Source organism: Euprymna scolopes, chromosome 40 (genome assembly GCF_053919585.1).
Source record: "Euprymna scolopes isolate OS-2025 chromosome 40, ASM5391958v1, whole genome shotgun sequence".
Taxonomy (NCBI): Eukaryota; Metazoa; Mollusca; class Cephalopoda; order Sepiida; family Sepiolidae; genus Euprymna; species Euprymna scolopes.
The window spans coordinates 55,272,524-55,285,337 of record NC_136521.1 but is presented as its reverse complement, the minus strand read 5'-3'; the positions used below and the strand labels follow the sequence as shown (position 1 = coordinate 55,285,337).

Genomic DNA, 12,814 nt, shown 5'->3' with positions numbered 1-12,814 from the left:
AGATCAAAGTGTAGTATCTGTTCTTCAGATGCTGCACTTCTATTTCTTGTTCTCTTTCGGTGGGGGAGAAATCCTTCACGACTGAGACAATTTTTATTTTTGTACCTTTTCTCCACGTTAAAAAACGACCCTGGTGTCTAACTCTGTCCCGTGGGGAGGCATTGTAAATAGGTACAATAAATTTATTTTCTTTTTAACTCCATTCTCTGTTTCTGTTCACTTTTTTTTTTTATTTAATAATATGTTGCAGTGAATACCTCTAGACACACAAAAACGTAACAGGAGGCATAGGTTGAAGCTTAGTCGCGCACCTGCCATCGTCTGAAACATGAGAATAACACTCAAGATGAGGTCATTTTTTTTTTTTCAGCTGTCCACGTAGTTTGCTAAAACTGATATTTTGATTTTTACTTTAAAATTTTTTTTTTTTTTTTTTTTTTTTTTTTTTTTTTTTCAACTCTAGTATCTGGGAGTGAAGAACAAACACTTGGATGATAATGCAGAGAAATGTGAAGATGACGATGAGGAAGATGATGAGGAGGATGAAGAAGAAGATATTGAGAAGGCACTCGAAAAAGAAGTCTCTGCATTAAAAGAGCGGCTTCCTGCTGAACGCCGATTCCAACAGTTAGACACGGGTGCCAAAAACTGCCTTTTCATCAAAACAACGCTATCGACACCCTGCGAACTGATCCACACCATCTTGGAGGACGTGTACAAGACGCAAATACAAAAATCACGTTTTGCACTGCGGGTTCTACCAGTTCAGACCATCTGTCGAGCTAACATAACGGACATTTCTAATTCAGCCCAGGACCTGTTTGAACCTTTTTTCAGGACTGCTTATGGTACGATGCTGACCTATGGTATTTCATTCAAAGCACGGATGACCTGCAAGGTGTCAAGAGATGAAGTCATTAATTCTCTCTGTCATATTATTGCCGAAATGAATCCGTTGAACAAGGTAACGACATATATTATTTAATTGGAATTCATTATTGAGATGAGTATTATGTATTAATTTTTATTTATTGCGGACTATTATCCTCATCTTTTTCGTAGTTGTTTCGGCCAATTATCCCTCTGGCCTTTATCAGGTGGTAACCGCAACGGGATAGGAGCGCTGAATCCCCTAACTGCATCCTGAGCAATTACTGCCTTCATGGTTGTTGTTGTCTCGCCACGTTTTGGCCAAGTAAGCCTCTGCAGTAATTGCAGTGGATGCAGTCAGGAGATTCGGAGTTCCTATCCCGTCGCGGTTACCACCTGATGAAGGCCAGAGGAATAGTTGGCCGAAATGTCGTAAAGCAACTACAAAAAGATGAGGATAATAGTCCAAAATAACTAAAAATTAACAAGGTAACGACATGTTTGTGAATTACTGTTATAAATGCAATTGTTTATTTAATTTATATAATTTATATATTGATAGGATAGCGTGTGTTATTCATTTTGTGTATGTCACGCTTACATCTGAGTGACTGTCGTTGAATTGTTATGGACTTCCGTTTTAAAAAAAATTTTTTTTTTTTTATCACATTTTCACCCCAAACAAGGCACATTGCCACTTTGGTGTAGGGGGCTACTATCAGGGGCAGCAACTGCTGGGGCACTATATTGGGATTTGGGCAGCAAGATGTCAGTTCACGTTACACTTGAACTTCTGCATGTCAGTACAGTTAGGGAAGCAGGGACCTGGAATGGAATTCCAGAGTCTAGCGGTTCTGGGGAAGAAACTACTGGAGTAGAAAGATCTTTTACATCTAGGGATCTCTACTGTGTGGGGGTGGGATTTAGCTGCCTGTTAGGTTTGTCGAGGGTGTCAAATAATTTTACCAAGAATTCTTTATATATAGCACTACTAACCAAAGATCTAAAAGAATTTGGTTGGAAAATCGTGATAACTCCTGACCTAGCTTGGATTATTTCGAAGATTGCAAAACTATTTCATTGCATTAACATCATAAGAGAAAATATGAACTGAAATGGGACACGTACATCAAATCTGTTGCTAAGGTCGCTGGAAAGATGATAGGATCCTTCTACCGCTCCAGAAGATATCTCCCTATTGATGCAATTCTCTATCTATATAAAAGCCAAGTATGCCCAAGGATGGAATACTGCTGCCACATCTGGGCAGGAGCTGCTAAAAACAGCCTATCCTGCCTTGACAGAGTACAAAATAGACTTTGTGGCTTAATGGGGGATGCCCGTTTCTCTTCCTTGCAACCTCTCTCCCACAGAAGAAACGTTGCGAGCCTATCCTTGTTTTATCGTTATTTCCATGGCAGGTGCTCGTCTGAGCTCCAATTTCGAGTCCCCCCTCGCCAATCTTTTACAAAAAACACCCATCTAGCTGAAACCACTGTCAGAAATTTCTCCCACTCTTTATCTGTGCCTAAATCAAAACGTAGATTCCATGAACACAGCTTCTTTCTTAGAACTGCACGCCTGTGAAACTCTGTTCCGTCTGCCTGCTTCCCACCTGACTACAACCTGGATGTCTTCAAGTCCAACGTAAACAAATTCCTGATGAACCGCCCCCTTAAGTAGAGACTTTTATTTAATCCCCACACTAATGTACTGTACATGCAATAAGCCTTATCCCTGAGTGGCTTCCGGGCCTTGATAAGTGGTGATCACCTTGTAAAAAAAAAAAAAAAAATAAAACATTAGATTCATATAAGAAGTATGGCGTGCTTTGCTTGAAGCATTGTTAAGTAATAAAAGGTATTTTTGAAGGAATGTTCAATCGTTATGAGCCGATAAATAAATAAATGTTAAATAATTCAATAATTTTTTTTATTTTATTTTTTTTAAATTTATATTTACTAGCATTTCGGTCTGGTGTTGCCCGGGTGTTTGGATGTGTATGTTGAGCAAAAAAAAAAAGAAAAAAGTGGTAGTAGGAAGGCAGGCTTGAACCCGTACCGCGGAGGGGGAAAAGAATGGGAAAACAAAAAATACATATTTAAAGCTGTGACTGCATCAGCATATATGTGGCAATCCCCAGCCAAATAATAGCCAAGTACGTCCAAGGGTGGAATACTGCTGCCATATCTGGGCAGGAGCTGCTAAAAACAGGCTCCATGTTTTGACAAGCTTCTGGGATTGACCTTTACTCCTGATCTGAAATGGAACACGTACATCAAGTCTGTTGCCAAGGTCGCTTGAAAGATGGTGGGATCCTTCTACGGCTCCAGAAGATATCTCACTGCTGATGCAATTCTCTATCTGTATAAAAGCCAAGTACGTCCAAGGATGGAATACTGCTGCCATATCTGGGCAGGAGCTGCTAAAAACAGCCTATCCTGCCTTGACAGAGTACAAAATAGACTTCATGGCTTAGTGGGGGATGCCCTTTTCTCTACCCTGCAACCTCTCTCCCACAGAAGAGACGTTGGGAGCCTATACTTGTTTTATCGCTATTTCCATGGTAGGTGCCCGTCTGAACTCCAATCTCTGGTCCCCCCCCTCGCCAATCCTTCATAAAAAACACCCGTGTAGCTGAATCCACTGTGAAAAATTTCCCCCACTCTTTATCTGTGCCTAAATCAAAATGTAGATTCCATGAACAAAGCTTCTTTCTTAGAATTGCCTGTGGAACTGTTCCGTCTGCCTGCTTCCCACCTGACTACAACTTGAATGTCGTCAAGTCCAACGTTAACAAATTCCTAATGAATCGCCCTCTTAAGTAAACATTTCATTAAATCTCCACACTAACGTACTGTACTTGCAATAACCCTTATCCCTGAGTGGCTTCCGGGCCTTGATAAGTGGTGACCACCATGTAAAAAAAAAAAAAAAATCCGACAGAATGACAATAATCCAACAAAGTCTGGTAGTAGGTATTTTTTGAAGGCTTACAATGCATTATAAGCAGATAAATAAATAAATAAATGAATGATTCAATAATTTTTTTTTATATTATTTTTTTATTCATATTTATTTTTATCTACCTGAATTTGTTTTTTTTTTTTTTTTTTTTTCAACTGTGGATAGTACTTATTCCACATTTCCCTATGCAATAACTCTGTCAATTTCAAGTCTACAGACTCAAAATTTGATATACAGGGTACTGAGATGTGGGTTTTCGGCCAGAAATTTGGCTGTTAAAGGGTCAAAGTCCAACGATTTGACCTTTGAGAATGCTACCAAACTCCTCCAACAATTTTGGGTCTAAACACTTGAAATTTTAGATATAGGTTCCTTGGACATGGATCTAACTTAATAACTTGATTTGAGCCCAAAACAATAAATGTTAAGGGGTCATAATAGGGGTAAAAGTTAAAAAAAAAAATGACCGCTTTTCTTTTTTTTTTGCTCAACATACACCTCCAAACACCCGGGCAACGCCGGGCTGAAATGCTAGTATAATATACAGTTAAAGCAAAATAAATTCTTTTGAAATGTTAAAATATTTTTTACCCATTTATTCTTTTTTGTTATAATAGCAAAATCCGACACTTGAAAAATTAAGTTTTCATAAAAAACAAAACAATAACTACTTATTTATATCGATTTAATGTTATCTACCTGATTGTCATGCCGCAATTAGTTAAATATTACTGGAATATTATATCAGAAATTATTCCCATAATTCAACGAAAAAAATAACTTTGCCATGTTTGTTTGTGACGTAAACACAAGGGAAATAACTCTAAATTTAAAAAAACTTTTCAGAAATTACCTCCCCTGCTATTATGCACACTGCTCAGTCTATGTAAGCAAAACTTGTAAATATCTCGAAAAATTAGGAAAGAAATTTTTTTTTTTCTTTTCCTGCTTTTGAAGCGTTGTGTTAGTTAAAAATTGAAAATAATTATGCATATAGCTGAAATGCTAGCAAATATAAATAAAAAATAATAATAATAAAAAAAAATTATTGAATTATTTATCATTTATTTATTTATTTATTTATTTATCTGCTTATAACGACTGTACATTCTGCATCAATATTTTTTATTAGATTCCTATTTTAAAAACAAAACCTCGATAATTTTAAAAGAGGTGCATTCATAAGTTCGCTGGCAGATGGAATCAAGTTAGGATAAAAGTCGATGAATAAAGATTTTTAAAAATTGACAAGAACTATTGCAGAAATGCAACGTGATGACATGTCTGTGAAATGAGTTACTTTTATCTGTAATATAAATCTCACCTGTCTGTTTAAATGTATGTATGTTTTTATGTCTCACAAAAAGTTTCGACAGGCGACGGATTTTCACGAGATTGGTATCATCTTGAAGCTCAACCCTTTGGACGACAAATATCAAAAAATTGGCTCAAAATATTAATTCCTTCATCTCAACTGGGCACTTTTTTCGCTGCTTAATTTAAACCTACATCACTTCTGGTTTATTGATGGGCGCAGGGAACTGTCAGACTAAAATGCATAGAACTCATGTTACAGGTTGTGTGTGTGTGTATATATATATATAATATAAACGGGCTCCTTCAGTCTATGGATACCCACGTAGGGGCGCCTGCATGTAAATTAATTTAAACCTACATCACTTCTGGTTTATTGATGGGCGCAGCAGCTAATGCGTCAGGTTTTTTTTTTTCACTTTCTTTTCTTCCTTCGCGGTGCGGGTTTGAGCCTGCCTACCTACTACTACTTCTTATGCTCAACACACACCTCCAAACACCCAGACAATGCCGGGAAAAAGTGTTTCTTGTTTATTTAACGTTCTTATATTACTATTAAAATGTATGAAACAAATTGAGCTACGCAGAGTTATCCATGTTTCATCCTTCTAGGGAACTGTCAGATTAAAATGCATAGAACTTATGCTAAAGGTTGTGTGTGTGTATATATATATATATATATATATATGAAATTTATTTATACAAACATTGATGGCTACATATGTGCATACATGTTTCTGTAATCACCCGCGTTGGGGGATTACGTCTTCAGGCCAAGAATTCTCGATGATAATTCTTGGCCTGAAGACGTAATCCCCCAACGCGGATGATTACAGAAACATGTATGCACATATGTAGCCATCAATGTTTGTATAAATAAATTTAATATACCTGCTCTGTTCACTCATTGAGCACTTTTTGGTAGACACATGTTGTTTCATTGGATGTACTTCTGGGAAACTAAACTCTACTGACTAAATATATATATATATAATATAAACAGGCTCCTTCAGTCTATGGATACCCATGTAGGGGCGCCTGCATATAAAATTTTTGTGGCAAGAGGTGTGCAATCTCTAACCACACCTCTCGTGAGTCGACATTGTTAAATACCAATGGCAAGTGAAGTGTATGTACAGAACGACTGGAAACAAATGCCGAGATAAGCGGAGAGTACATACAACGCCTAGAATTCCCAAATGGTCACCCATCTGGTATTAACCAGGCTCAACATTGCTTAACTTTGGTGATCTGACGAGAACTGGTGTGTCAACGCGATTATGCTGTATTAAAATATATATATATATATATATATATATGTCTATATGGATTTCTCGTTGATTTTTTTTAACAATAAATAAGGGTAAATAGCAGCTTCACCTTTAAGCTTGTTTTACTTAGACCATCGCCCATGTTTTATTTGGACGTATATAATATTTAAAAAAAATTTTTTTTATTTTTAAATAATTTTTTGTAATCTACGTACATACGCATGCATGTTTCAAGGTATTTACCTCTCATCAGCGTAGCTTCACTGTGTCTACAAATTAAACTCTGGAGCATGTGTATCACAATCTGGCGCGTTAACCATTACATCATGAACTCCTAAATTTTTTTGCTGTTTATTGTTATCGCTTATAAACTTAGATTTCTTGTTGATTTATTAAAAAATAAATATAAATACGTCCAAATGAAATATGCGCGATTTTCTAAGTAAAATGAGCATCAAGGTGAAGGCACTATTTAACCGTATTTATCGTTAAAAAAATCAACAAGAATCTATATATATATATATATATATATATTCAAGGTGAAGCCATTATTTAACCGTATTTATCGTTAAAAAAATCAACAAGAATCTTTATATATATATATATATTCAAGGTGAAGCCGCTATTTAACCATATTTATCGTTAAAAAAATCAACAAGAATCTATATATATATATATATATATATATATATATATATATATATATATATATATTCAAGGTGAAGTCACTATTTAACCGTATTTATCGTTAAAAAAATCAACAAGAATCTATATATATATACATATATATATTCAAGGTGAAGCCATTATTTAACCGTATTTATCGTTAAAAAAATCAACAAGAATCTATATATATATATATATATATATATTCAAGGTGAAGCCATTATTTAACCATATTTATCGTTAAAAAAATCAACAAGAATCTATATATATATCTATATATATATATTCAAGGTGAAGCCATTATTTAACCGTATTTATCGTTAAAAAAATCAACAAGAATCTATATATATATATATATATATATATTCAAGGTGAAGCCATTATTTAACCGTATTTATCGTTAAAAAAATCAACAAGAATCTATATATATATATATATATTCAAGGTGAAGCCGCTATTTAACCATATTTATCGTTAAAAAAATCAACAAGAATCTATATATATATATTCAAGGTGAAGTCATTATTTAACCGTATTTATCGTTAAAAAAATCAACAAGAATCTATATATATATATATATATTCAAGGTGAAGCCATTATTTAACCGTATTTATCGTTAAAAAAATCAACAAGAATCTTTATATATATATATATTCAAGGTGAAGCCGCTATTTAACCATATTTATCGTTAAAAAAATCAACAAGAATCTATATATATATATTCAAGGTGAAGCCATTATTTAACCGTATTTATCGTTAAAAAAATCAACAAGAATCTATATATATATATTCAAGGTGGAGCCATTATTTAACCATATTTATCGTTAAAAAAATCAACAAGAATCTAATATATATATATATATATAAGGTGAAGCCGCTATTTAACTGTAGTTATCGTAAGAAAAACGTCAAGAAATCCAAGTTTATAAACAATAAAACTAAACAGTAAAATCTTGAAATCACTTTGTGTGCGTGAACTTAGCTTTAGCAAATTTCACACAAAAGTAATTTATACATCTGGCAGTGTTCTTAGATATTTTTTTATGGAAATTCATTAGATAAGCATCTAAAATCGAAAAAAAATCCAATAAAAATAATCTTTCTTCTCTTATAGATAAAAAGAATTTTTATAGGGGAATATTTTTCGTTACACTGGTGTACCCTTGGCTAGTGTAACATAAAATATTTCTCCTGTAAAAGTTCTTCTTTTTTATCTATAAAAGAAAGACTATTTTTAAGATCGTCAAGCCCAAATATCAGCTGACATGATATGGTAAACAAACACAGACGGAATTTGATGAACGACATTATCATTATTATTTATTTTATTTATTTGCGAATTAGTCCACTGGGTAAATAATTCCTCGTAATATATAATATTCAATAAATGATTGATTCTATAATATATATATATATATATATATATATATATATTTGTATATACTAGTTGGCAACTTGTCATTGCCCGGTCGTACAATACGCTTAAACACAATATTTTAATTTATGCAGATTGCATATGTATTATTATTGAATTGCAATAATAATAATAATATATATATATACATATATTATTATTATTATTATTAATGCAATTCTGAATTTCTGATAAGAGATGTGAATATTTGTGTTATTAGCACAATATTTTGGTCGCTGTACCCTGCTACCTTCTTCGGGTGTTGAATACATGTTTCTTTTTCTCTACTAAGGAAAAGAAGCTCTGTATCGTAAGAATTCGAACCGTCGGTTTCAGGGCAGCTCCGTAGATCATGAAGAAATTTCAATCTTCAGCAGTCACTAAGATATTTTTTTAGGGTTTTCTTATGGCTCAGTTCAATAGGAAAACCTTAAAAAGATATCTTAGTGACCCCTGAAGATTGAACTTTTTTTGGACTACTGCACTATCCGAAAAAAACAAACAATTTCCATTAGTTCAGCTGCTTTGAAAACTTTCCAACCGAACTATTAACATCACACTGGATTTAATTTTGGACTCCATTCTCTCTAAAGAATTATTTTTGCCTTTCGGATTACCTTGAGAGAATCTTCATGCAAGCTAAAATATTATGCGCGGTTTGTTTTTATTTTTATTTTTTTACATATCCCACATTTTTTCACTTGTTTTTCTTGGCAAATTATGCCTACAATAAATTGCGGTTTCAGTTAATGCCATAACCAGCAAATTCTAGTATTGCTACAAATATAATTTGTTGATTTCTTTCTGTCCTCTGGTGAAAAGAATAGTAACAATAGCATTCTTTGAAACTCCGCAGAATGAGGACTTTGTAAATTGTTTTTTGGAGTATTCAGTCGAACAATAAATTTTGATTGTAAATTTCAACTTACAATTTTAATTTTCTTTCTCATATATATATATGGGCGAACGTCGCAAAGATTAGATTTTCATAATTTAAAAAAGATAAAACATTTCCGTTACTAAATTTTAACAAAGATAAAACAATATTTTAAGAGATAAAACATTAACATTACTAAATTTTAACAAAGATAAAACAACATTAACATTACTTAATTTTAACAAAGAGAAAATAACATTAGTGTTACTAAATTTTAACAAAGATAAAACAACATTTGCATTACTAAATTTTAACAATGGTAAAACAATATTTTAAAAGATAAAACATTTGCATTACTAAATGTTAACAAAGAGAAAATAACATTTGCATCACAAAATATCAACTTTTTACTAAAATATCAACTTTTTACTGATTTCTTTTTTTCTCTTTTTCATTCATTATTTTTTATCATAGGTTAACTACAGTAACCCAGACCTGATTGTGTTGGTCGAATTGCTTCGAGGATTGTGTTGTCTCAGTGTCGTAAAAGATTTCAACAAATTCCGCAAATACAATCTACAAGAAACTGCTAGAGCTCAGCAAACGGCTAATGGGAAGGGGCCTCCAGCAGATAGTAATTCGACGGCTCTATCAGACTCTACTTCAAAAAGTGCAGCGGAAACTACCACTAAAAATGCAGTGGACACTGCGTCTATAAATACAGAAGACACAGGTTGCATAGATTCCACAAACACTGTTTCAACAGGTGCAACAGACACTGCTTCTAAAAGTGCAGCAGACATTGCTTCTAAAGATACAGCAACTACTACTTCAGCAAGTGCAGTGGACACTGCTTCCAAAGGTGCAGCGGACACTGCTTCCAAAGGTGCAGCGGACACTGCTTCAGCAAGTGCGACATACACTTCTATGAATATGGTGGACTCTAAGTGTGCAGCGGATACTGCTTCCACAGATGCAGCGGACACTGCATCTTATGTTTGATTTTTTTTTTTTTTAAATAAAATAACTTTTGTTTTTGTCCAGAATTTGCCCTATATTAAAAATAAAAATAAAGAAAAATCTGTATGAGGGATGTAGCTGTGAGAAAACGAAAATATCATATTCCAAAAATCATGTAAATTGATTGAGTAGTTCTATTTTTAAATAAGAAAATCAAATTGAGTAAATTAAGAGCAACTTGTCCTGTCTGAAACTTTGGAAACAATCTGAAAATAAAACAAAGGGAGTTAACTCGACAATAATAGAAACTTGCAAGATTTATATTGCAATGCCTAAGAGTTCCCATTAACCACTTAAAAAGATTTTACTTTATAAAAATAAAACTACTTCATCAATTTACGTAACTTTTGGAATATGATATTTTTGTTTCATCGTGCGTATGTACATCATAGAGATTTTTCTTTTCTTGTTTTTTATTTTTAATAAAGGGGAAATTCTGGACAAGGGCCAAACTTTTCCTGAAGCGTTTCTCATTTCTTTTGTAAAGACAGTTTTGTGTAATATTTTAGCTTGAGTCTAAATTTTGTAGATGCCCATGTTGAAAAGGAACCTATTTACAATACCTCCCCACGGGACAGAGTTAGACACCAGGGTCGTTTTTATAACGTGGAGAAAAGGAACAAAAATAAAAATTGTCTCAGTCGTGAAGGATTTCTCCTCCACTGACAGAGAACAAGAAATTGAAGTGCAGCATCTGAAGAACAGATGGTATTTATTTGCTCCCCCACCGAGCAAATTAGGCACAAGGCCGATTTTTAATGTGAGGAGTGAAGGGAGGGGGAAGGGAAAAAGGGGACCAGCTCCCGAGAGGTGGGAAATGGGAGCTGGTTAATGGTCAGGCATGTGGGGTTGCCCACACATCTGGTCTTTGCTAGTCATAGCTAGTCATAGCTTGCAGCATCTGAAGAACAGATACTACACTTTGATCTTGTCCCGAAGGCCAAGTACGGTAGTAATGCCGATGTTGAAAAGGAATCACACACATGAATCGGCACTCCTTCATAATTTGCCGTTGTGCGAAGGGAGACAACTCTCGTTTACTAAGAGATTCGTTTTTTTCGTCTCATAATTTAGGACGCTCGATGCAAGGATATTTTTTATTAAATCCAACCATTAAAAAAAGAAAGCTGTGAAAATTTTTTTTTTAATGTAACAAAGTTGTTAACAGTAATAATAATTAATGTAGTCTTTACGCGGCTAATAAGAGAAAAACTAACGATATTTTCATTAGATGAAAAATTTAAAAAAAAAAAAAAAAAGCTGTGGCAACTTTTTTTTTAATTAAAAAGTAAATTTTATGGTAAAGTTTTTAAATAAAATTAGTCTTAAACCTTCAAAAAAATTAGTCCTAAACCTTAAAAAAATTCGTCTTAAACCTTAAAAAAATTAGTCTTAAACCTTAAAAATACAAAAAATGAAACTCTTTAATAAGACAGGGATGAAACTTTTAAAGCTGCGGTGACTTTTTTTTTTTTTTTTTGTTGTAACAACGCTAATAATATTAATAAACACTAACATCTAGTTTTTAACATTACAAAAAATGAAAATGCGACAATAGTTGTAGAACATATAAAATAAATCGTAAAAAAATTCCAATTCTTCTACAACTATTAGAAGCTTTGTTATAAAAAAAAAATGTCACTGCGGCTTTAAGAATTTCATTCTTTGTATTTTTTAATTGACTGCATCTTAGGGCCACCATATCACAGGCTTCTACTCTGTGTGTGTATGTGTGTATATATGTATATATATATATATATATATATATATATGATTACCTAATATATATATATAATTACCTAAATTAGTCACATAAATTAATATATGAAAATGTAAATTTATGTGTAAACTTTAAGTATTTACTTCAACAGTGCTCAATATGTAGGTAGAGCTAGGTAGTAAGTTATCAAATATATATGTGGCAATTAAGCTACACAAAATATTCTGCGTTTCATCCACGCTAGGATTCATAGCGTGGATTAAACGCGGAATATTCTGTGTAGCTTAATTGCCATATATATTTTATAACTTTATATATATATATATATATATATATATATATATATATATATATTATAAATTCACCTATCATCTGTTTTTTAAAACATGGATTCGCCCTATAGTCAAATATAAGATTCTAGCAAGCATGGCCAGATGGTTTATAGAATTTAATCATATACATATATATATATATATATATATATATATATATATGGTAAAAATGGTAATTAGTAAAAACCTGGAGAAAGTGCTCAATACTATTGCAGAGCAAATATATATATATTTTTTATTTTATTACCGTTTTATCTGCTTTATTACACATGTTTCGGTTACCGAATCGTATCAACAATCCAGTAATAATAGCCACTTCTGTTAAAGTCTTGCGAAGTTGCTGGGTCGTTGATATGATTCGGC

General features: G+C 33.0%; 1 protein-coding gene across 3 annotated transcripts in view; it reads left to right on the top strand.

Moving 5' to 3' along the window:
- The window catches only part of LOC145265575 (THUMP domain-containing protein 1-like), a 164,945-nt gene extending 154,083 nt beyond the window's left edge, over window positions 1–10,862 (top strand). For all 3 annotated transcript variants that reach the window (XM_080121549.1, XM_080121547.1, XM_080121548.1), the window contains exons 3-4: window positions 464–964; window positions 9,854–10,862. In XM_080121549.1, coding sequence (XP_079977675.1) covers window positions 464–964; window positions 9,854–10,381 — 1,029 coding nt within the window. In that variant the 3' untranslated portion in view covers window positions 10,382–10,862. The remainder of the gene's footprint in view (window positions 1–463; window positions 965–9,853) is intronic.
- The last annotated feature ends 1,952 nt before the right edge of the window (window positions 10,863–12,814 follow it).